At 38.0% G+C, this 23425-nt stretch overlaps 5 protein-coding genes across 5 annotated transcripts; 3 read left to right on the top strand and 2 right to left on the bottom strand.

Annotated features, from left to right (window-relative positions):
- The first annotated feature begins 32 nt into the window (after positions 1-32).
- On the top strand, positions 33-13189 carry LOC131792025 (protein sel-1 homolog 1). The gene is made up of 23 exons (XM_066169588.1): positions 33-266; positions 412-479; positions 1129-1897; positions 3654-3695; positions 4321-4390; positions 4471-4549; positions 4757-4843; positions 5068-5181; positions 5576-5657; positions 5929-5999; positions 6450-6530; positions 7026-7082; positions 7198-7266; positions 7749-7826; positions 8379-8441; positions 8584-8671; positions 8849-8914; positions 9759-9841; positions 10308-10473; positions 11018-11092; positions 11780-11952; positions 12379-12501; positions 12972-13189. The coding sequence occupies exons 1-23, from the start codon at positions 182-184 to the stop codon at positions 13092-13094; spliced, it is 2712 nt and encodes a 903-aa protein (XP_066025685.1). The 5' UTR covers positions 33-181; the 3' UTR covers positions 13095-13189.
- Positions 13190-13994: 805 nt separating this feature from the next.
- On the bottom strand, positions 13995-15327 carry LOC131792024 (tetratricopeptide repeat protein 28-like). The gene has a single exon (XM_066170317.1). It carries the CDS (start codon positions 15318-15320, stop codon positions 13995-13997), a length of 1326 nt encoding a protein of 441 aa, XP_066026414.1. The 5' UTR covers positions 15321-15327.
- On the bottom strand, positions 15326-17660 carry LOC136282639 (tetratricopeptide repeat protein 28-like). Its single transcript, XM_066170316.1, has 3 exons — positions 16772-17660; positions 15492-16696; positions 15326-15346 (listed from the first exon to the last, which is right to left on the bottom strand). Exons 1-3 carry the CDS (start codon positions 17658-17660, stop codon positions 15326-15328), a joined length of 2115 nt encoding a protein of 704 aa, XP_066026413.1.
- Positions 17661-18553: 893 nt separating this feature from the next.
- LOC131792026 (uncharacterized) lies at positions 18554-19045 on the top strand. Its single transcript, XM_059109386.2, has one exon. The coding sequence runs from the start codon at positions 18554-18556 to the stop codon at positions 19043-19045; it is 492 nt and encodes a 163-aa protein (XP_058965369.2).
- Positions 19046-20007: 962 nt separating this feature from the next.
- Positions 20008-20457, top strand: LOC136282638 (uncharacterized). The gene has a single exon (XM_066170315.1). The coding sequence runs from the start codon at positions 20008-20010 to the stop codon at positions 20455-20457; it is 450 nt and encodes a 149-aa protein (XP_066026412.1).
- Positions 20458-23425: the final 2968 nt, after the last annotated feature.

Below are 23425 nucleotides of genomic sequence, written 5' to 3'. Positions count from 1 at the left end.
ACATGCGCACTAGCGTCCCTACGTGGCATCGTTTCGTTAAAAGGGACGAGATGATGAAAACATCTGAAAATACACGTATTTACCTTAAATTTTACGACATCTGTAGGCTGAACTGTGCCTGACTGACAAATATTGCCATCAGAGTAATATTTTTTTCTCATATAAGCTTGCAAAAAAAGGCATGATGCGTTTTATACTTTTACGAAATATCTTACGTACAAGCCTGTTTTATAGCGTATTCTTAATTTTGACAGAGAAGGGATTATGTAAGTATATATATCCATCAAACCAACCATCGTTTAATATTTTGCATTCATAGTATAAATCATACGGAGCTTAATGGCATAGATAGCTGTGCTGAATAAAATATCGTAGTTATTTTTAGATTTTATTGTATAATTTGGTGCATAGGTGAGGAACTTTCAGAACAAGGTGACAACAATTCTCCTGGGAACACCGTAAACAACGCTCCGGAGGAGGTATGGAGATTAATGTTCTGGGATGCATGAAATCCTTTGAGTGTCTGTGTGGGCTAGGATGCGTTAATTTTACTATAAATACACGGATGCAGACCTGTGATTATTTCTAATCTAGAGATTTTTGCGTTTACATGTCTTTCTTGTTAAATCTATTTGATTTCCCCCACCTTCACTGTCATAAATACCTGCCCTTTCCCCTCCCGTCCAACCCTTGTTACTAACTAAGTGAGCCTGATTTGTTTTCAGCTGGTGTAGGGAAAAATAGGGCTCTTTCAAGACAAGGGAGAAATACTAGTTTTTCCTTTCAGGGTTTGGTTTCTAGCTGAATAGACATCCCTCTCATGGAATTTTTTTTTAAATCCTTCCTAGCCCAAGATCTGAAAATCAATTCACTATGCTGTCTTTTATACTCTTTTTTCAGTTTTAGCTCAGATAATTGAAAATTTTAGATTTGAGAATTAAGAACTTGATATTACACTATTTGTTATCCCTCAGCTGATATTTTTATTTCTTCTCACAACTTTTTTGCTTGAAATTTTTCAACAATGCAAGGAGAATTTCCTTTTTGGTCACATTAGGGAGTTATAATTGTCTTGTTCAGAGAAGCATTTAAGTAGCTAACGCTGATGGGTTCTATCTTTTTTTTAAGGAGTCTGTTGTTAAAGATTCTGCACAAGGTGATAAACAAAGAATTGATGAAAAACCAAGTGAACAAACTGATAATTTAGACTCATGGACTGAAGAAGTTCAAAAAGAGGTCCACAATATTGAGACTCTATCCCAAAAACATGAAGCAGACTTAGATAACCAAAAAGCTTATAGTGACAGTAAGGAAGAAGTATCTGGACAGGAAAATGAACCTTCAAGTGGGGAATATAGAGAAGATAGAACTGCTAAATCAAATGGAAAGGCTCCTTTAACAAAGTCAAGTGAGGAAAATGATAAACAAGGAGAAAAATTAAGGGAAGACCATGTGGATAGTCTTCCTGAAAACATTGATGATAAATATGATTCTGGCACAGGGGCAGCTGCTCACTTGGAGAAAGTAGATGGTAAGGAAAATAAGAAAGAAACATTGCAGCAAATTAAGAGAAAGAAATCCCAGACAAGAAAAGGGCGAGCAAAAAAGAAATTGATTGAACGTGAGAGAATAGAGGGTTGGTCTGACAATGATGATTATTACGATGATGTTGATGAGCTGTATGATGACAACATGGATGATGATATGGAGGATGATGAAACTATGGATGATGATGTTTTGAGTGAGAAAGGTTTAAATGATGAAGAAACTGATAGTATTGATTCATGGAAAATGACAGAGAAGCCTTTGGATGAATCAGAAGATTTTGATGATGAGGATGATGATGATGAACTTAAAGAACAAGAAGATTTGCAGGAAGAGATCAAACAGCTGAAAGGTAGATATGAAAACTCTGCTATATTTTCTGGTGCGTGTAAGTTAATGTAATAGTTTGCTTAGGACTTCTCTTGGGTTGTATTTTTGTCCTAAGTTTGTCACATGCTAAGCTTTATTTTATAGTACAATCTAACCTGTTTTAAGCAACACCATATTAAATGGTCACCCTGTATTAGGTAGTCAGTTTTTTAAGTCTCTGATTTGTTTTCCTTTATTACTGTAATGACAACCTCTGTTAAGTGGCTACCTCCATTGAGAGGTTGTGGTTACCTTTAACTAAGTCCTAATGGCCCGTTTGTATTGTCCTCCAGCTCTATTGAACTGTAACGTAACCCAGTAACTCCTAGAAATGGTTAACGTGTAACTTCAGCCTATAATCTCCATACATTGTCCAGCAAACAGGTAACAAGAATACCCAAACTTATCAAATTGACAGAAGTTGTTGTCTTGATCCAACGCCAAATTGTCGTAACCAATTAACAAGGAAATGTGTAACAGCAAGTGGGGAGAATTAACAATCAGATCTTGGAAAGTTAAAGGGTTAAGCAGAACCACTCAAATAAAACTAAGAAAAATCCTTCAAGTCAAATTATTTCCATGTTTTCTCTCATGAAAACCATGTTAGTACTTTGAGTTCAAATGTCTTCTACACATGGCAGATTATCTTTCTTCTTAGGATTGTAAGGACAAAAATGAGTTTTTGATCGCATTTCACTGCCACTACAGTAAAATGTGGATCCTTAATGTTGTGGTGAAACTGTATCAACCCTTTCCACCCTAACATCAAAATGCATTTTCTCCTTATTGTTTTCTATACAATTCTTAAGGTGCCAATGAGGAAAATTTGTTTATCACAGGGCGTGAAATTAACTTTTTTTTCTGATAGCCACTTGGCTCCTAAATTCTTCAAAGTGGTAGCCAATTCAAAAGAAGTTGGTCGCCATTTTCAAAGACAAACAAAATCTTTCTTTACGCTGTCAGCGTTCTAGATAGACCCTCCAAAATTAAGTTAGGGAAAAGATCTTTAACGTGCTACAAAGTGGACACTAGGATGGATGATATACAACGTTAAAGCTCATCTAAAACCAAGTTGGTGTCTAGTTATTGATTGAGATGCATGTGCTACGTTTTGGAAACAAACTTAACGAGGAAGTTTGCCGCGGATTTATCTTTGCAAATCTTTTTAATTCACTATATCTCTTGGTAAGGTTATGATGAAACATTCTAGTCGCCAATTTGGCAACTAACTTTCGGGATTTGGTCGCCAAAGTGAAAAATTTAGTCGCATTGGCGCCTGTATTAGGCCCAATTTCACGCCCTGTATCAATCAAGAAAATATATAGTTGGTGATTGTTTCCTCTATTCTCATGACCTTCATGTGTGATACAAGGGTTATACTGTTGGGAGAAATTAGATGCTAGTCACTCTCAGGGGTGTAAGGGTTAAGTGGTCACCCTGCCTTTGGCTGTACATGACCACCTAATACAGGTTTGACTGTAATTCACAGTTTGTGTTAAAATAAGTTGGTAATATAATCATCAAGTCAAAGTATACTTTAATTTTATCATGCTTGTTATAATTACTTATGTTTTCTGAAGGATGGACACAAGAGAAAAACAATTTATTTTGCTAACATTTACATCTACATTATCAACAGTTTCCAGGGTTGAAATAAAGTTACCTCATTGTAATGTAATTGGAAATGGTTCCAGTCTGACTCTTATGATCTTAACACATTGTGTGTTTTCCTTCCTTAGAACAAAACCAAGAAATAAAGAAAGAAAATCAAGAACTTAAAGGTTAGATTTTTCCTACAAATGTGGTTATTCATACTGCGGTGTGTATTTTCTCATTCAATTATGCTCAGGTCAAGTAAAAGAGTTGAGAGTAATGTGTGATCAAAATTGGTCAATGGGTAATAGCAACAAAACCATTTCAATGACCTATTACTCTGATAAAGTAACATTGTCAGTGTCTTGAAACCAGGTGACCACATCCTTTTATAAAGGCCAGGAAATTTGAAACATAGCACCTTAAATTAACCCTTCCACTCTCAGCATCTCACTAATGATTCTCCTTAGTGAGTACTATACAGTTCCTGTAATATGAATAATGAGAATTTGGTATTGAATCTAGTAATAATCCCCTAAACGATATTTGTCTTTATTCTTATCACTTTGCTTCTTGATACTGAAATTGAAATTGTGAGGAGAAATTCTGTTTGGTCACTCATGGGAGGTAAAGGGTTAAAAGTCACTACAGAGAACAAAAAAGATCATGTTATATAATTATAATATATGACCATCGTATCTGATATTGGTCGACAGATTCAACTTTACTTCCTGTTCTATATTCCAAGTGCAATTCCTTGAAATAAAAACAGTTTTAATTAAATATTAGTTTTTGTTATGTTTGCTTGATTAGAAGAGGTTGGCCACTTGCTTTACCAAGATGCCACAGCACTCCTAAACCAAACAAAACCAAACTACAAGAAGTATGTATGAACTAAACATTTATGTGTTGTTGATTTTAGGAATGTCTCTATGAACTTATACTCACCAATTATTGTTACAGAGCATATAGCTTACTGGAAGAAGCTGCCTTTCTTCACAACTTTAGCAAGGCTCAAGAACTGGTTGCTCTATCCTATCTGGTTTGTATATACATTCTTTTATTAAAAAAATTAGGAAGTACAGAGTTTTGACATCAGTAATCAGGCATCCTGTTATCAGTGTATTTAAAATGTACTTCTGTATCAGAATTTTGGAAATAGAAAACTTGGTATAACCACTTCCATATCCTATTTTAATCTATACAAGTCAGAAGCACATTATTCCCATATGTGATTTGTTTTTAACAGTTTGGTGATCATCTTCCTCGCAACATTTCCAAAGCAGTGCTGATGTTGACAGACCTCGCCAACAAAGGCTCAGCTGTTGGCCAACAGGTAATGACAATAAATTCCTGTATTCATTCAGTCCATTCCTTCATTGCTAGGGAACAGTGTGCATGTTGTAGTTCAATTTTTCCTTAATTGATTTTTTTAACCAGAAAAGGATGATGAAAATCAAATTGGTTAAAATGATTTAAACCAAGAAAAAATTATATGCTAACCACATTATATACATGTGGTGTGGTATGAAATTTTAAAATTGATTTGATTTGTTGCAGACTCTAGGATTCTTGTATGCTACTGGTATTGGTGTCAACTCTAGCCAGGCCAAAGCTCTTGTTTACTATATGTTTAGTGCATTAGGAGGAGACTTCAAAGCTCAAATGGCTCTGGTAAGATCTTTTGCCAACATTCTTCATAGATTCCTCTATTTAAAGATTATTATTATTATTATAATTATTATTATTATTTTGGTATTTCCTTGTGTTTTACCCTCTTAATAGGATAATAGCACAAAGAAGACACAATAACAAGGGGATTGGAAACAACAAGTTTTGTTCACTTGCTTCCCGCCTCAGGGGCCATTGTTTGATCTTTAAATCATTTGGATAGTTCTTGTTCTTACTCCAAGCCTATTTTTCCAGGTCTTCTCAGTTTCCTCCTAATTAAAACAAATACTCCAAATTTCAGGTTGACAAGGAAGCAGCTCATAAGAAACTATGTTAGGTCACTTATAGTGACCAGAAATTTAAGAGTTTTTCTTTTTGCTATATTATTTTGTTGTAGGGTTATCGTTATTGGGCAGGGATAGGAGTAGCTGCTAATTGTGAGTCTGCACTGACTTATTACCGCAGAGTGTCCAACAAAGGTATGTTATGTAGACAAACTATATACTTAGGTCCTATTTAACCCTTCACTCCCAGATGGGATTATGTTGTACATTAAGTTTTCTTAGCAATTTCAATACAGTGTTGGTGGACATGCTTGTAGCTATCATTCAGAGGGTAATTTCTATAAATATAACACAGGAAAATTGATGTTATCTAGAAGGTGAATATCCCATCAGATTGCTGTAGTTTAAGTTCTGTTGTAACCACAAGGCAGCTACCGTGTGTTCATTTAGGAAGTTTTTTTTATAGTTGCAGAGGATGTCTCCTTAACTGGTGGAGCTGCCACTCAAAGAATACGGCTTATAGATGAAGAAGAACAGGTGAATTGCATGCAGAATATATTTTACTTCCCACTTAGAAACAGTTCTTGTTTATGGTTGATTTTGTTTTGTATTTGTGTGGGGAAGAGTTGTTGGCAATGAACAAAGAGGCTCAAATAAGTGATTCTTAGAGAAAGACGTTTTTCGCCTTGTCACAAGCATGGGTCAGAGGAAAAATTCTGAGTCCCCATGAGGAATCAAACCTCAGACCTTGGATTCCGCACTTCAATGCTCTACCACTGAGCCACAGAGACTCTGTGGTTGGTGAGGTCTACTATGAAGTTCATATGACACATATCCTGCATCCTGCTAAGATCAGAAATGTCAATAGTGATTTTTAGTTGCTATGTTTCACTCCCTCATGGTGGTAGGAAAACTAAGATAATGACACACTGAGACAAATCTCTATAACACTGAGGTAACTCCTTCAACTTGCATTTTTGTTCTAAGGGTGGAAGCAGCTCAGTGCTAGACGAAGACCTCATTCAGTATTACCAGTTTCTTGCTGATAAAGGGGATGTACAGGCTCAGGTATGTTTCACATGGACTCTCCTGCCAGAAAGCAGGTTTTTCATAAAGAATTTTAGTAGAAAGAGTATGTACAGTGTAATGTTAAAGGGGAAAAATTCTTAATCTTTGAAGCAAAATAGCACAGGCTCTCCAAGGTTAGGGAGGAGAAGGAGAATTACTAGTGAGATCTTGGGAGTTAAAGGGTTTATGTAACAATTCATTGAATGCATTCAAAGGTTTGTTCTATTTTTGCCCTTTGAGACAAATCAATGTCTCTACATTGGCTGATTTTCACCACACACAAGCATTGCCTAAGGGTGATACATGCTGTTGTGTTGGCATGCTGATAAGAAGGCTCTGAATATCTGCAATTCTGGTATTGCACATTTCAGTAGCTACTTGCACCTTGGTGAAAGCCAGTCATTTGTTCAGATATGATAATTATTTAAGGAACGACAGTGCAGCAAAGATGTTTTTGACATATTTACATTTCTGTATATAAAAACATTTCTGTAGGTTGGCCTTGGTCAGTTACATTACCAAGGAGGGCGTGGAGTTGAAATGGATCATGCAGTAAGACTCTTGTTTATTATCTTTCTCTGAAATGTGGCATTCCGTTTTGAACTTAAAGTTACTTATTATGAAATGCTTCTGGTGAATTAACAAAAAAATTATTTTTTACCTTCAGAGAGCCTTCAGATACCTCCAGCAAGCTGCTGATGCAGGAAATTCAAATGCCATGGCCTACTTGGGAAAGGTATACAGTCATGCAGTTAATATTAGTTATTGTGATCTCAACATACACAATGTTATAACCTCATCTTTGTTTCTATGCACCTACGATTCACTCTCCATGAGAATTAAAGAGGCAAGTAGGCAAATTTTTACTGGAATATGATACACCATCTATTGTACTGTAATAAGGTAAGTTGTGGAAGTTAAGCAGGAGTGTGAATCAATCTAAGTCCCTCATGCCTTGTGAAACTCAAACCAGTTCTAAGTTTTTAGTTGCATGGTTTATTGCTGAGGGAACCTGATTTTTCATATGTGACTATCACTGTGCACACTGCTAGCATTAACGTTGGCCAAAATAACCTGTGTGGAGATGATTACCATAGTGGACAATATACCCATAACTGGTTAGCATCTTATCTAAGGAGAGCTCAATGCCAATGGAAGTTTCATTTTCTACTTGCAGCAAATGTAGATGTTAATCACCAAATCACTTGTATTTTTCAGATGTATTCAGAGGGAAGTACTGCTGTCAAGCAAGACAACGAGACAGCTTTCCAGTGGTTCAAAAAAGCTGCAGATGCTGTAAGTGAATAATACCTGAAACAGGGCGTGAAATTGCGCCTGATACAGGCGCCAATGCGACTACATTTTTTACTTTGGCGACCAAATCCTGAAAAGTAGTCGCCAAATTGGCGACTAGAATGCTTCATCATAACCATACTTAGAGATATAGAGAATTTGAAAGATTTTCAAAGAGAAACGTCCTTGTTAAGTTTGTTTAATTTCCAAAACGCAGCACACGCATCTCGATCGATAATTAGACGCCATCTTGGATTTAGGTGAACTTGAACGTTGTATATCACCTATCCTAGTGTCCACTTTGCAGAACTTAATTTTGGAGGGTCTATCTAAAACGCTGACAGCGTTAAAAAAAAAAAAAAGGTTTTGTTTGTCTTTAAAAATGGCGACCAACTTTTTTTGCATTGGCTACCACTTTGAAAAATTTAGGAGCCAAGTGGCTATTAGAAAAAAAAATTAATTTCACACTCTGTGAAAGGTGATGTGTTTGTGAGGCTTCCAGATCTCTACAAATGAGAACTTTCTTATTCTTCTTTCCTTTTGTTATGGCTACAGGGTAATGCTATTGGCCAAAGTGGCTTGGGTTTGATGTACATGTTTGGGAAAGGGGTGAAAAAGGTGAGTTAACTAAGATTGTCACTTTTTTGTTGAGTCCATAGAGCAAGAAGGAGAATATGTCTGAATAAAAGTTTCTGTCAACACATATCAGCCAATTTTGAGATTAATCATTGGAAGCTTGCCTTTGCGTTAAATTTAACAGGACTATGAGAAAGCCTTCCAATACTTCAAACTGGCTGCTGAGCAAGGTTGGGTTGATGGACATCTCCAAATGGGAACACTGTATTACCGTAAGTTCTTTCCTAAAGTTGGTTTATTTCTTTGTGTTGCTGAAATCTAACTGTGTTATCCTTAAAATATTTGGTAGAGAATACCAGTACTCATCGCTGGCTTCCCTAAAAGCTTGCCACCCAAATGTAACAAGTCAAACCATCTGTCTCTCACTCTAACTGTGTTGTTCATTGCAGATGGACTTGGTGTAAGGCGTGACTATAAGATGGCCATCAAGTTCTTTAATTTAGCATCACAGACTGGTAAGGGAAGTTATTGATTATCCCCAACAACTTAAGCACATTATTACAGTTACAGTTATCTGGTGTGATAATCCAGGCAACAATAGTCCTGAATAGTACCAATCATAACCAACAAATGCTACTTGAGTCTTACAGCCAATCACATTGTAACAAAACTGACCAATCAGTTTCCACAAAACAGAGTTACTTCATTCAACTATGGAGTAACTCGTCACTGAATCTGATGATGACTTCCACCTAGATTATCAAAGATTTATTAATAGAAATGGAAGTTAGTCTTTTTTGGACTACCTCTATGCCCTCTCAAGGACTATCACACTACACAAGTGAATGTCACTCCTTGGTCTAAAATATGTACTAAATTAAAAAAAAAAGGAAGAAAAGGTAAGGTCTCTGAAAAGATTGATTCAAGGCACCTGTTACATGATTAATAAAGCCAATTGCCCCGTTACAACAGTTGATAGAAATCAATCCTATTGTTGACTAGAACGATATTTTACTGACCACATTTTGAGGAGTATGTTCACGGAGCAACTTATCTCACAGCTGACACTGTTAACCCTTTAACTCCCAAGATCTGATTATTAATTCTCCCCTCTTGCTGCTACACATTTCCTTGTAAATTAGTTATAAGAATTTGGTCTAAGATCAAGATAACAACTTCTACCTGATGAGTTTGAATATTCTCATTAGCTGTTTGTTGGACAATGTAAGGATATTAGAGGGAGAAGTTTCGTGTTGATCACTTCTGAGAGTTAAAAGGTTAATTAGTTCAGTGAGCATGAAGAATCAGTTTTTTAGGCTTGATAAGTCAGAATTTATGTCACTAAATGTACTATTTTAGGTCATGTCCTGGCATTTTACAATCTTGCTGTCATGCATGCGTCTGGAACAGGAGTCTTGAGATCTTGTAACACTGCAACAGAGGTAGGTTTTCAGTTAAAGTGTGGAAAGATTAAGGAGTCTATAGAAAAAAATGGAATATGATTGTTTAAAATGAACCCATGTCTTAACTACATTTCATTTGTGAACAGAAAATGCTTTCCTAGTCCTGTTTTGTTGTATGAAATTGTTGTGAAGCAAAATCTGTGGATTGCCAGAGACAATATTGTATATAACTGTTGGTTACCAGTCATTTTTCCAGTTTTAGGCAAATGTTTTGGTAATTTATATCTACACCCTAGGAAACAATAACTAAGCCATGCTAAGTATGCTGATAAAAATGAATTGCTCTTCAGGTACATCAAAACATTTATACACCAGATATATCACACCTGCCCCTTTCCTCCCTAGGACCAAGTTATGTTTGTTGTAGACTGCCATATACACAGAGTTTTGGTGAAGGACATAATTAATTACCTTGGTTTTGGTGTGGGTTATCTTTCCCAAACAGCTTTTCAAGAATGTTGCAGAGCGCGGAAGGATAGCACAGATGTTAATGGAAGCACACGAGGCATACCGAGCTGGTAATATAGATACTGCCCTGCTAAAGTATGCTTTGCTCGCAGAACTGGGATATGAAGTTGCACAAAGCAATGTAGCCTACATTCTTGACCATGGTAAGCTTTTTGTTTTGTAATCCACCATGTTGTGTAGAGTATGGAAGTCAGTACTGTGGATATCATTATGAAAAGACATACATTTAAGCTCTGAAACAGCAGTCTACTATATTAGACTGGCTTCTCTATAATAACAAAATTCATAGCCAGTGTTAAATCTTGGCTACATACACTGTACATGACTGAGGGTCCTGCTTCCATTTGTGGTTTTTGAGTAGTGCTTTATAGTAGAGGTTGGGTATCAAATTTAATGCCCTATTTTCTTTAATACTCAAGGCTCTAAGAAAAAGTCTGGAAGAGGAAAGAATTAAGGGAATTGATATTCAAAGGAAGGATAGTCTAAATAGAGTTAGTCCCTATGAGATCCCCCTACCATTTTGAACACATGGTTCTGTGTAAAGTTTGGTATTCCCTATCATGGCAGTATCATCATAAACACTTGGATTTTGTGAAAATCTGTAAATATGGTGTGTCTAAACACTGGAGAATTGACTTGGGAAACCTCATGTGGTGAACAGATAGTTATTGCTTGTGTTTGCAACAGGTTTGACTTCAGTGATACTTGAGAATGAAACATTTCCTCGAGCCCTGCTGTACTGGACAAGAGCAGCCTCTCAAGGTAAATTAGATTAACTTGGAAAGAAACATTACAATTTTAATGTTAAGTGTCAAAATACTTGATCAAATGCTCATTTTGCAGCAGTATTCAAAGGACATGGAAGCAATTGAGATTGAGATATAATATCCCTTTGTGTGATGGAAATTATATTTTTGTCAAATTATTTCTCAAGTTGATATTTTGACAACTGATTGCCAAAATGACTGCAAAACAGGCCTTGTATTTGTACATTTGTTGTTTATACTTATGTGTGCAAAGTGCACACTTTGGAACAACCTTTGAGGCTGTTAATTTGACAAAACGTACAACATAGTGTTTTGAAGTATTGTTCAACAGTACATTTGAAAACTTCATTTTCTAGTGACCGCTGAATAAAAAAAATGAGTGTACTTCTTTCAGTGTTAGTCTTTACTTATTAGGATGTGATTGAGTAGAAGTAAAACCTTGAAGTGAAGCCTTAGAAGTGATTGACATGTAAATTTTTCTCATTATATCAAAACATTAGTAAGGAGTTACTGAGAGTAAATAAACCTGTCTGCTGATGAGTGATGTCTTGATGTAACAACAAATTCTCTTAAATGATTAAGGAGAAAATTAATAGAAGTTTAAAAAGAGAACTACAAATTAGATCTTAGCTCTGTAATTACAGGTAGTTGACTGGTTTTTTTCCTTCATTGTCACTGAAAGGAAACACTGCAGCAAGAGTGAAAGTTGGTGATTATCATTACTATGGATATGGAACAGATATTGACTATGAAACAGCAGCATTCCATTACAGATTGGCTTCCGAGCAGCAGCACAACGCACAGGCAATGTTTAATTTGGGCTACATGCACGAGAGGGGACTGGGTATGAGACAGGTAAAGCAACGTTATTTCTGATGGAACACACAAAAGTGACATGAAATTTGAATGTTGATCGTGGAAGGTTGTAGAGATGGATTCTTCTCAGAGCAGAAGAGCAAGAAATATCCTGATTTAATGACGGTTACATTATTTTGAAACCCATCTCTTAAGCATACAGCTGAAGTTCATGAGAAGCATCCAAAATTCTTGTAACTTTACAAGTTTGGGATTGAACCCAAAATCTTCAAAACTTGAGACAAACAAGCTTCCGGTTTGTTGAAAGTTATGCTCTCCCTGAAGTTAATTAAACCCACCGTACAATGAAATTCAGACAACTTTATGTTACTCACTACTGGAAATTTAAAGGTTGAAAAGGTATGTAACTAAAGGGTCTAAATTATTTGTTAAATATCAATGACTTGTGTCATTTTTTTCTGTCAGGACATTCATCTTGCCAAAAGGTTTTATGACATGGCAGCTCAGACCAGCCCTGATGCCCAGGCTCCTGTCTCTCTTGCTCTGCTGAAGCTAGGCGTGTTTTTTACTTGGGAGTGGATTCAAGAGGTATTAGAGGAAATTGCCTCTTAAAGCTTTAAATTCCCTCCCGCATCTGTTTTCAGAATTTCGCCTTTTCACGTAGAGAAATTTTTTCTACAAAGTTACCGGCATTGATAGCTTTCACTAAGCTTCTCCCAAATACTTTGAAAAATAGATTAAACAGAATTGAGAGATGTAAAATGTACATACATCGTTCAAAAGATCACAGAATAGCCCTAGAACGGGTAGAAAATGGACGGAATGTCGAGAGGAAAATAGGATAATTAAAGTGGACTCAAATTCCCGCTTTTGTTTCCCATGACAACCGTCAAGCGTTGTTCCCCCTGCTACATTGCTTGTCTCCTCTGACCGAGAGAGCCTGGCACAGCCAACCATTATTACGAAGAGGTTGTGATTGACTGGCCCAGACTAATCTTTGAGATATTCAAATTAACGTCTCTCTTAATAGTTCTTCCTTTTTATCGTTTGTTTTTCAGAATTACGGATCATTGAACTTGTCAAAGTTTACCAACTTTATTGGCGATGACTGGGATATTTATGCAATGACAGGACTTGCCCTCCTGTTTGGAATTCTTCTTCTACTTCGAAGGAGACAATAAACATCTTTTGTAGAATTTGTACAGTAACCGTAGCTTGTATGACTTTGCAAAAAATTTTTGATTTTAAGCATAATAAAATGTTCCGGTTTCTTGTGGTTGGGTGAGTTTTACATTTGGGGTTTCTATTTGCTGTAAAGGGCTAAGCTAAGGATGGAAAAGATTTACATCGACGAAAAACTGAGATTTTAGACACTCAGGGCAGGATTTACAAGCTGGATCATCTCTCGTTTAATTCCTTTTTAACCAAGAGATCCTTTGAATTTTATGCCATCGCAATTCAATTGTTTCGGTTATCCTTCAATTTTTAACAGTTTCCGGGAACTAGTTCTTAGTTTTCTTTTACAGAAACACTGTATGACCATTTGAAATTTTTAGCTGAGAATTTCCCATCAGAACAACTTAATTGCAGTTTTTTCTTTTACAAAATTGTTTATTTTCCTTTGTTTCAAACTCATTATCGTACATTCATGCAAACTCGAACTACGAGGGAACTTAATTATGATGCGCAAGAAACATTTGACCAAAATATTTTTATCCTCATTTACAACAAGAAAAAGGCAGCGAGATGTTTACTTCTGAGCGCCGTTTTGTCGTCTGTTAGTCATTAAATCAGTCACAATAGCTTCAAAGTCGTGTATGAAGCTACATCAACTAGTTGTATCATTGTTCACCTTTTTGCTACGTAATCACTGGTGTTCAACTCGAAAAATTAAAATGTGCAGGTACTAAAAGCTCATCTTACTACCAGGGATTTTCATGACAAACTTGTTTGAAAAAGTCACAGAATAAAATTGTACAAGGATCGCGAATTGCGCTCTAAATCAGCGCCTTGTACTTGTCTACATAGAAAAGTCAATCCATATGTAAATGATCAAGTGACGGAACACTGTTCTCATTTCTTTAGCATTGTTCGATGTCTTCCTCAAATTCAAGCGTAACGTCATCACCAATGATAACAAATGGAGCCCAGTTCTTTGGAGCACTAAACTCCTTGGATTCTCTCAGGCATTTCATAGCTTTATGGAGCGCCGTACTAGCATTGTTGCCATCCCTGAGATGTTTATAGAATATTTTCATGAACTCCATTGTGGCCTCGTCACCAATTGCCCAGAGTGACGCCAGAACAGAGCGGGCACCAGAAGCCAAGAGAGCCCATGCCATACCAACCACGCCTTCGGCAGAAACGTCCCCTCGACCACTGTGACAAGAGCTAAGCACGACAAGTCTTGCTCGAAGCTTCAGAGCTTTGATATCTGACATTTTCAGCATGTAGTCTTCCTTCTCCGGTTTCCGGTACTTCCTTGAAGGATTTGGGGCCAAACAAATGTCACCTGTCTCCGCGCTTCCATGCGTGGCGATGTGGACCAAAGCGACAGAAGCAATACGTTTCAGTACTTCGTCTTTAGTCGCTTCCTTTCCGACGAGTGGTGTGGCGTTGATGATTTCTCCAATCATTTGCACTTCCTTTTCAGCGTGAGGCAATGGCTGAAACCAAGGTTTTCCAAGGAGATCTGTTATCTCCTCGAAACATGGATTACCCACAAGCAGCGCACCACTCTTACAATGGTAGTTTTCAGGACAATCTTTGATTAGTTTCAAAGTGGTCAGCGACGGAGCGATGCGAATCTTAAACGTCTCACTGAGGTACTTGGAATCTTTATCGACGAAGGCAGCAAAAGGAACCAGACCTAGTAGACCATCGGGAACAATGAGTAATTCATCGCCTTTCAACTCGTTTGCGATGGGACCAATAACAGTATCATACAACAGTCGCAAGGAATTCCTCTGACTTTGTAGTGACTTCAACATTTCGTGACAAGTTTCTTTGTCCAGTGGCGATTCCTCTCTAGGCACATCCAGACGAAAGCGGTCCTCTGACAGTAACGCCGACGTTTCATGACAAGAGTCTTCGTCTTGCTCCAACTGAGCCGGCCTCAATGCATCCATAGAACGATCCTCGCAGAAAACTCGAGCGGCAAACTCATTCTCTTTGAAAGCTGCTTTTTTCAAACATTTTAAACAGCAGGGACAGGGATCATTCCCGAACTTGTAATCGTGTTTTGCTTCCTTTCGTTGAAATTGAACATCGTTCCCGTTACTGACCAGCCATACATTAATCGTCTCTTTTACAAGTGAAATGAAAATTGTTTGTGTGGAAACCAAAGGTGCTACGTTAGGTTCTGATGTCCTGGGCGGAGGAAATTCCATCTGATATTTTTGCTTCATGTAATCTAATAAGATCTGTGCTCTTCCTTGATCAACAACACACAAAGCCTCGCCAAAGTTTGAAAGTTTCAGCAAAGTTCTGCTCAGTGCATCGTACTCAATCTGACGAGCATTTCGTATGCATATTTTGTGAGCATCTTCAGCCTTGATAATGTCCCTCGCATCATTTACGAGCTTTAAAGCGGACCGATAATGATCCAAGGCTTCATGTGGGAGATTGAAGCTTTCCATAGTACGGCCAAGGAGAATATTCGCCATTCTCTCGCAACATTTTTTTCCTTCTTCTTTTGCAAAGGCAAGACTTTTCATACCGTAGTTAACAGCTTCCTTGAAATTATTGAGTCCAAGATAGGCCTCACCCAAATTTTGGTAGGCATATCCTTCTGTCTCTAATACCTCTTCTTCAGCAGTGCTAAGAAATTGGCCAAAGAATTCGATGGCTCTCATAAAATCTCTTCGCAGCAGATGAGCCTGGCCAAGACCTAAATAGGACTTTGCCTCTGCTTTCCTATTCTTGATTTCTTTAGCAATGGAAAGTTCTCTGTCAAAGTACGCTTTGGCTGTGCTGAACTTACCGAGGATGTTATAAAGAGACCCAAGGTTGTAGTAAGCGTCTTGTTCACCATCGCGGTCCCCTACGGCTTTGGCGATGTCAAGTTGTTGCATGAAGTTCTCTCTTGCTTTTTCATAATCGTTGACATGAAATCGATAAGTTTCGCCCAAGCAACTTTTAACTTTTACTTCCGCAACTTTATCCCCAATATTTTTGGCAATGATCAGACTTTGCTCCGCGCACCATATGGCTTGTTTATAATCACTGAGGACGCGATAACAATGTCCAAGCTGAAGGTTTGCCTTTCCCTCTCCCACTCTGTCCCCAAGTTCTTTTGAGATAACAAGGTACTTGTTGTAGTGTTCGATGGCTTGTTTATAATCACTGAATTTATCATAGAAATGGCCAAGGGCGTGGTTTGCATGTCCCTCTCCATCTCGGTCTCCTAGTTCTTTGGAGATAGCAAGGTACTTGTTGTGGTGTTCTACGGCTTGTTTATAATCACTGAGTTTATTATAGCATAGGCCAAGGCGGTGGTTTGCATGTCCCTCTCCATCTCGGTCTCCTAGTTCTTTGGAGATAACAAGGTACTTATTGTGGTGTTCTACGGCTTGTTTATAATCACGGAGTTCATAATAGTATCGGCCAAGGTCGTCGTTTGCATGTCCCTCTCCACCTCGGTCTCCTAGTTCCCTGGAGATAACAAGGTACTTGTTCAAGTGTTCTACGACTTGTTTATAATCACTGAGTTTATAATAGCATTGGCCAAGGTCGTGGTTTGCACGTCCCTCTCTATCTCTGTCTCCAAGTTCTTTTGAAATAAAAAGGAATTTGTTGAGGTGCGCCATGGCTTTTTTGTAATCAGCTATGGGCAACTCTCTCAACTCTTTGAAGATAATAAGGCATTTGTTAAAGTGTTCGATGGCTTGTTTGTAATCACTGAGTGCATGATAGCATCTTCCAAGGCTGTAGTTTGCACGTCCCTCTCCACCTCGGTCTCCTAGTTCGTTGGAGATAACAAGGTACTTGTTAAAGTGTTCTGCGGCTTGTTTATAATCAGTGAATGCATGATAGCATCGGCCAAGGTGATGGTTTGCACGTCCCTCTCCACCTCGGTCTCCTAGTTCTTTGGAGATAACAAGGTACTTGTTAAAGTGTTCTACGGCTTGTTTATAATCACTGAGTTCATAATAGCATTGGCCAAGGTCGTGGTTTGCACGTCCCTCTCCATCTCGGTCTCCTAGTTCTTTGGAGATAACAAGGTACTTTTTGAGGTGTTCTACGGCTTGTTTATAATCACTGAGTTCATAATAGCATTTGCCAAGGTCGCGGTTTGCATTTCCCTCTCCACCTAGGTTTCCTAGTTCTTTGGAGATAGCAAGGTAGTTGTTGTGGTGTTCTACGGCTTGTTTATAATCACTGAGTGCATGATAGCATCGGCCAAGGTGATGGTTTGCATGTCCCTCTCCATCTCGGTTTCCTAGTTCTTTGGAGATAAGAAGGTACTTGTTGTGGTGTTCTACGGCTTGTTTATAATCACTGAGTGCATAGTAAGCATCTCCAAGATCCCACGAGACTTCGCCTTCGTAAGCTCTGTCGCGTTCTTGTTGGGCAATCCTTAAACTGTGTATAAAGTTTTCTATCGCTCTTTTAGTATCATCAACCTCGTTGTACACTTCGCCAAGATTTTTGTAAGCGAACATTTCTTCCCTTGCGTCGCCATCGAGTTTCGCATTGACAAGATCTTGCTTTCGTTGCTCTAGCAGGTCAGACTTTTTTTCTGCCATGTTTCAATGTGCTTCTTATCCAGTATAAAACTAAGAGTAAAAATATGACAAAGTACAGTGAGTACGTTTTTGGAACAGATATCAGCTTTTCCATAAAATTGGCCTACAGCACACGTGTGGTGTGAATAATTAATTCGGTTCTGTCAAATTTTACTCGTATACATATGACCGGTGCCCTCACATAGGAACGTAATGTAAAATGATATGGTATATAAGTATCCAGTGGAGCCTTGAGCTTCCTGATCATGTCGTGGATCATCGAAAGCTCGAAGCCTTTTTTTAATATTTTGTGATCATTATTTTATTTTTACAGTAGCTCAAAACCTCACTGGAAACTCTTATTATCACCATTTTAAAATTCTTCTGAAGGACAATATGAAACGATCAATACTGAACGTCATAAATTATGTAATTATGACGTCACAATGTGCGCGATGTTCTTCTGAGATTCACAAATAAAGAAAACAGGTTTCTTGACCATCGTGATACTACGTCGTTATTACAACAATAGTTGTAACATTGGTGCCGTGACTAGGATGACAGAAGATATAAACAAAATTAAATCGATCCGAGCAGCCTACAAAGGACACTGTACACAAGATTTTAACAAGGCAGAAAAACTCGTATCTTTAAAGAGTTCAGATCACGCTGAATTGGAGGCACTTGTGGACAGACTCACACGAAGAGCTGGGGAAATAGCGCAGATGGATGCTAAAATTGTGATGTCTTTGGAGACAGAGGAAGACATTCTAAAAGACACAGAATCAGCCCTATTGTTTTAAGACAATATAACGGACTAGCGATTCAAAATTAAACAATTTCTCAAGAGTAAACAAGAAACACCGGTGAGTCAGTACCATCATAGTAGTTTCAAACAAGCATCAACGCCCCGAATGCTTATCAATTTACCCAAGATAAACATCAAATCCTTTGGAGGTGATCCACTTGAATGGCTCACATTCTGTGATAACTTTAGTGCAGCTATCGATAAAAATCTTGAACTAAGTGATGTTGGAAAAATGAATTATCTAAATGGAATGCTTAAAGGAGAAGCAGCGCGCGCTATCTCCGGGCTGCCATTGACTGAAGAAAATTATAGAAAGGCAACTGAGCTATTAAAAGATCGCTTTGGCAAAACCCAAAGTTTGACCAACTATTACATGGAATCATTAGCCAAGATCCACGCGCCATCAAGTGACACAAAAAATCTGAGGAAATTTGACGATCTATGCGAAGCCAATATTCGTGGCTTAGAAACACTTGGAGTAATGACCGAATCATATGGAAGTTTGCTAATTCTCATACTCCTAAAGAAAATGCCCGAAGACATACGCCGCTTAATATTCAAAGCGGATCCTTTGGCAGATAGCTCCCTGGACAGATAGAGGGTAGCCATACGACAAGAAATTGAAACACGAGAGAATGGCCACATATCCTCTCTAGAATTCTCTCTAGAATTCCTTGGACGAAGAATTATTCGTACCAACCGCTGGCGCTCTACTAACCAATGCTCAGCAAAAACAAAGATTTCTCAACGGAAAACCGAAAGTATCACGACCATGCACTTACGGCGCGGAAACACGCCGCCCAGAGAAATGTGACAAAATTACATCAGTAGAGGAACGGCGATCTATCCTTCAACGCCAACAAAGATGTCTCAACTGACTCAAACACACGAAAATTCAATGCTACTCAAAAGGTCGATGTGTGAAATGTAAGAAGAAACACCATACTTCAATTTGCGGAGAAAAACAAAGAAATCCAACACAAAGCTCATCATATAAAATGAAAGAAAGCAAAAATTCAAATAGTAGTCAGTCACCTATAAATACCATAGCCAAGAATTCAACCCACATGGGAGGAACGCATTCCTTTCATCCTACAAATCATATCCTGATGCAATCCGCCATCACAAAGATAAGAGCCGGTAAACAATATCGTCAAGCTCGCATCCTGTTCAATACGGGATCACAAAGAACCTTTATTAATCTGGCCTAGATTCTTGTGGCTAAAAGACATTAACAAATCCGTTAACAGTGCGGATTATTTGGAAGCTTGCAGATTTTGCCGCGTTCTATTTGGAGCAGGGCTCTCAACCCTCTCTACTAAACGCAACAATACGATATCACCTCAAAGAAAAAGAGAACTGGATAAAGCCTTAGAATATTATTCCTTGTCGCGAAGTTATCTACAAGAAGCAGGCGTGGATCTTCGACAGCGGACCTCTAATTCAACCGCTTTAAATCGCAGAGCACAAGAAAATAATGTATATGCAGCTCAAACGACAAAAATCCTAGAACTGACGTGGAATTCAACAAATGACATGCTATCCCTTTCACTCGAAAAAATGATCAGAAAATCAGAAGCTATCACAAAACTTACTAAGAGATCCACGATCAGCTTTGAGTCAAAATTGTTTGACCCCCTGGGATATGTTGAACCCATTACAGTTAAAGCAAAGATCATGATCCAGGATCAATGGAAACAAAACTTAAGCTGGGATGAGGATGTTCCAAGCGAACATAAGGACCAATGGCTAAACTGGATCAGCGATATCAGCAATTTGACATCGATTGAAATACCCAGACCATACTTCTTCACAAGCATTTCTAAAAGACAACTTCATATATTCTGTGACAGCAGTCAATTAGCTTACGGAGCAGTAGCTTACCTAAGAGGAATGTCAGGAGCTGAAATATACACTGCGTTCACAATGGCTAAAACCAGAGTTGCACCCATTAAAACACAGACCCTTCCACGACACAGGTCCTCTTTATGTTCGCGACCAAGGAAATAAAACTTCATCTAAAGTTTATATTTGTCTATTCACTTGTGCCGCTGTACGAGCCTTACATCTCGAGTTAGTGGAAGATCAGACAACCCATGCCTTTCTTAGGGCATTCAGAAGATTTATCAGTCGACGAGGAGTTCCCGAATGTATCATTTCTGAGAATGCAAAAACCTTCAAAGCTGGAGCTCAAGAACTCCAAACGATGAAAAACCAAGTCCTCAAGCCAAATGCATCACAACAGTTCCTCGCCAACCATAACATCACATGGAAATTCATAACAGAACGAGCCCCGTGGTGGGGAGGATTCTACGAAAGACTTGTTGGACTAGTGAAAAGATGTCTAAAAAATACTATAGGCAAATGAATAAAGGGGTAAGTTTCTAAAGAAACTGTGGTGCTGCGTCGGTGGGAGAGTATAGCAGGTAATTTAGTGTTAACAACTGGGTTGAAAACGTAAATTAGCCACCGTAAAGGGTAAAAAAGCTGACGTTTCGAGCGTTAGCCCTTCGTCAGAGCGATTGATTTAATCAATCGATTTAATCGCTCTGACGAAGGGCTAACGCTCGAAACGTCAGCTTTTTTACCCTTTACGGTGGCTAATTTACGTTTTCAACCCAGTTGTTAACACTAAATTACCTACTATAGGCAAAGCCTATCTGAACATGATTTAACTCAGTAAACACAATACTCATTGAGGTAGAGGCAGTGTTAAACAGCCGTCCTTTGACATATCCTTACGTGGATATTAACGATGCCTCTCCTTTGACCCCATCACATTTCTTATGTGGACACCGTCTTCTGACATTACCAGACACAAGGGTTAGCGTCAAAGAATCAGATCCAGACTATATCCCAACTGGTATTTCAACAAAAGAGCTGACGAAGAGAGCAAAGTATCACGAGATAATGATACAGGCCTTCTGGACTCGATGGCAAAAGGAATATTTGACAAGTCTGCGTGAATATAACTCTTATCAAAAGAAAACATCAAACAAGACAGCAGTTGCTTTAGGAGACGTTGTTCTCATACATGAAATGTACCACGTAATCAGTGGAAAATAGGTGTCGTTACTGATTTACATAAAGGGAAAGACGGATTAGTCAGATCTGTATCTTTAAGAATAAGCTCTGGTAGTGAACTATTAAGACCTATAGAGAAGCTTTATCCACTGGAAGTGTCGAGCGAGAACAGTGCACAAGATATTGAAAAGGAAGACAAAGAAGCTATAGCCGATAAACAACGTCCCCCAGTACGACTTGCCGCTCAGAAGGCAATTCATAGAATCCGGGAACAATCAGAAATGAATACTTGACATGAACGATATCAGATTCATCACAATTCTATTATTAAACATTTATCCTTTGCTAATCATTCCATACTGTTTCTTATCTAATCGGCCCGGGAGAGTGTCATAAATTATGTAATTATGACGTCACAATGTGCGCGATGTTCTAAGATTTACAAATAAAGAAAACAGGTTTCTTGACCACCGTGATATTACGTCGTTACAATAGTTGTAACACTGAATCAGTTCTCTAGTTATTACTTACCAAGAATTGAATGCCTTGAAATAAAACTCCGGTCGGAGAGCTGCTTCCTCTGAATTTTAACTCGGACCAGTCAACAATAAATCCACCAGTCACAGATTCAATACAGCTTCTTCTCGCGTTATCACCATTTTATAATGTCGATGTCGGAAAATGAAAGACTTAGTTTTGACTAAAAATGACATTTGTTCTTATTTGCATGGGTTTATTTACATTCTTTAAATTCAGTTTCTTGCCGATAGCGTTTCCTGATACGATTGTAATGATTTTATTATAAAACGTGTTTTTTCATGTTTATTACTGGCTCCAGCTTTTGCATTGCACAAGTTGGAGTATTTTCAAGATCTTCAAGTTCAAGTTTAGGAATTTCGGCCTGACAATTCTCGCTCTCGTGCAACTACAACCAGAAAATGTTCATACGTATAATAGAAACTAGGAAAATGATAGAACTAGGAAACTTTACTGAACAAAAGAATCAAGTTTTACACCGGCGAGTCATATGTTTTTTATGTATAGAAATGAGATACTTCCCTTCACTTTTAATTGTCGTGATGGAGAGAAATACAAATTTAATGGCACGTGGTTTGATCACTACGAAAACTGAATAACGCGGGCAAAATTTCCAGAAAATGGAAATTTAATTTCTTGCTCGAAGGAGGAAACGTGGAAGGTTAAAACTTTTCGTAAGCTGTTACAGTATCCTCCACAACCCAACCCCATATTTTTGTTTCTCCTGTTTTGCCTTTCACAAAGTGATGACAAACAACTCCGATCCTCAGAAATGATTGCCAAGTAAATTCTCTTGGTAATACTTATACATTAACTAGCAAAAACGTGACGAGAAGAAACACTTTCATCAGCCTAACGATGTTCTCTTGATCAGACACCAAATTCTTGATTCGTGATTTACAAGGATTTTGTGATAGCTAGAAAGGAGAATTCAAATAAAATCAAGCAAAAGTGTTCAGAGAGTAGTAACTCGACGACTTTATGAGCTGCATGTAAAACGCTTATAAATTGTGACGGACAAACTACGTCACAGAAATCTTTAAAATAGGGTTGGATAAAACCTAAAATGAATACAATGGTGCTCTTATAAAATCGGATTGTTCAGGAAACTTATTTTCATTTTCAGTTGGATTCAAAACACAAAGCTTATTTTTTATCAGATCGAGATTGAACGCTTACTCGACCCTTGCTTTGATCAAGCAATTAATTACAGCTATACAGATTGACTGATATAGGTTGGAGAGACTTATAACAGTTTTACACTTCAGATAAGAGTGTAAATATAGCACGCCTCATGGTGATTCTGAATCATTGAAAATGTCAGTCACGCTCAAATTTGGACAGTTGATGAAACTGATCAGGAAAACCTTAGAAATCTAATGATGTCACGGACACCTAGTCACGAAAGTAATGGAGC

This window comes from Pocillopora verrucosa, chromosome 7 (genome assembly GCF_036669915.1).
Source record: "Pocillopora verrucosa isolate sample1 chromosome 7, ASM3666991v2, whole genome shotgun sequence".
NCBI lineage: Eukaryota > Metazoa > Cnidaria > Anthozoa > Scleractinia > Pocilloporidae > Pocillopora > Pocillopora verrucosa.
This window is presented reverse-complemented; position numbering and strand designations above follow the sequence as displayed.

Excerpts from the sequence above, each read along its gene's own strand:
- LOC131792026 (XM_059109386.2), top strand. The coding sequence starts at position 18,554 with ATGCTTATCAATTTACCCAAGATAAACATCAAATCCTTTGGAGGTGAT.
- LOC131792025 (XM_066169588.1), top strand. The coding sequence starts at position 182 with ATGATGCGTTTTATACTTTTACGAAATATCTTACGTACAAGCCTGTTT. Across the intron at positions 5,182-5,575 it reads TCAAAGCTCAAATGGCTCTG|GGTTATCGTTATTGGGCAGG; the intron begins GTAAGATCTTTT and ends ATTTTGTTGTAG. Across the intron at positions 8,915-9,758 it reads TAATTTAGCATCACAGACTG|GTCATGTCCTGGCATTTTAC; the intron begins GTAAGGGAAGTT and ends GTACTATTTTAG.
- LOC131792024 (XM_066170317.1), bottom strand. The coding sequence starts at position 15,320 with ATGAAGCAAAAATATCAGATGGAATTTCCTCCGCCCAGGACATCAGAA.
- LOC136282639 (XM_066170316.1), bottom strand. The coding sequence starts at position 17,660 with ATGGCAGAAAAAAAGTCTGACCTGCTAGAGCAACGAAAGCAAGATCTT. Across the intron at positions 16,697-16,771 it reads ACACTTTAACAAATGCCTTA|TTATTTCAAAAGAACTTGGA; the intron begins TTATCTTCAAAG and ends ACAAATTCCTTT. Across the intron at positions 15,347-15,491 it reads ATCGGTCCGCTTTAAAGCTC|GAAGAGCACAGATCTTATTA; the intron begins GTAAATGATGCG and ends TTGTTGATCAAG.
- LOC136282638 (XM_066170315.1), top strand. The coding sequence starts at position 20,008 with ATGATCAGAAAATCAGAAGCTATCACAAAACTTACTAAGAGATCCACG.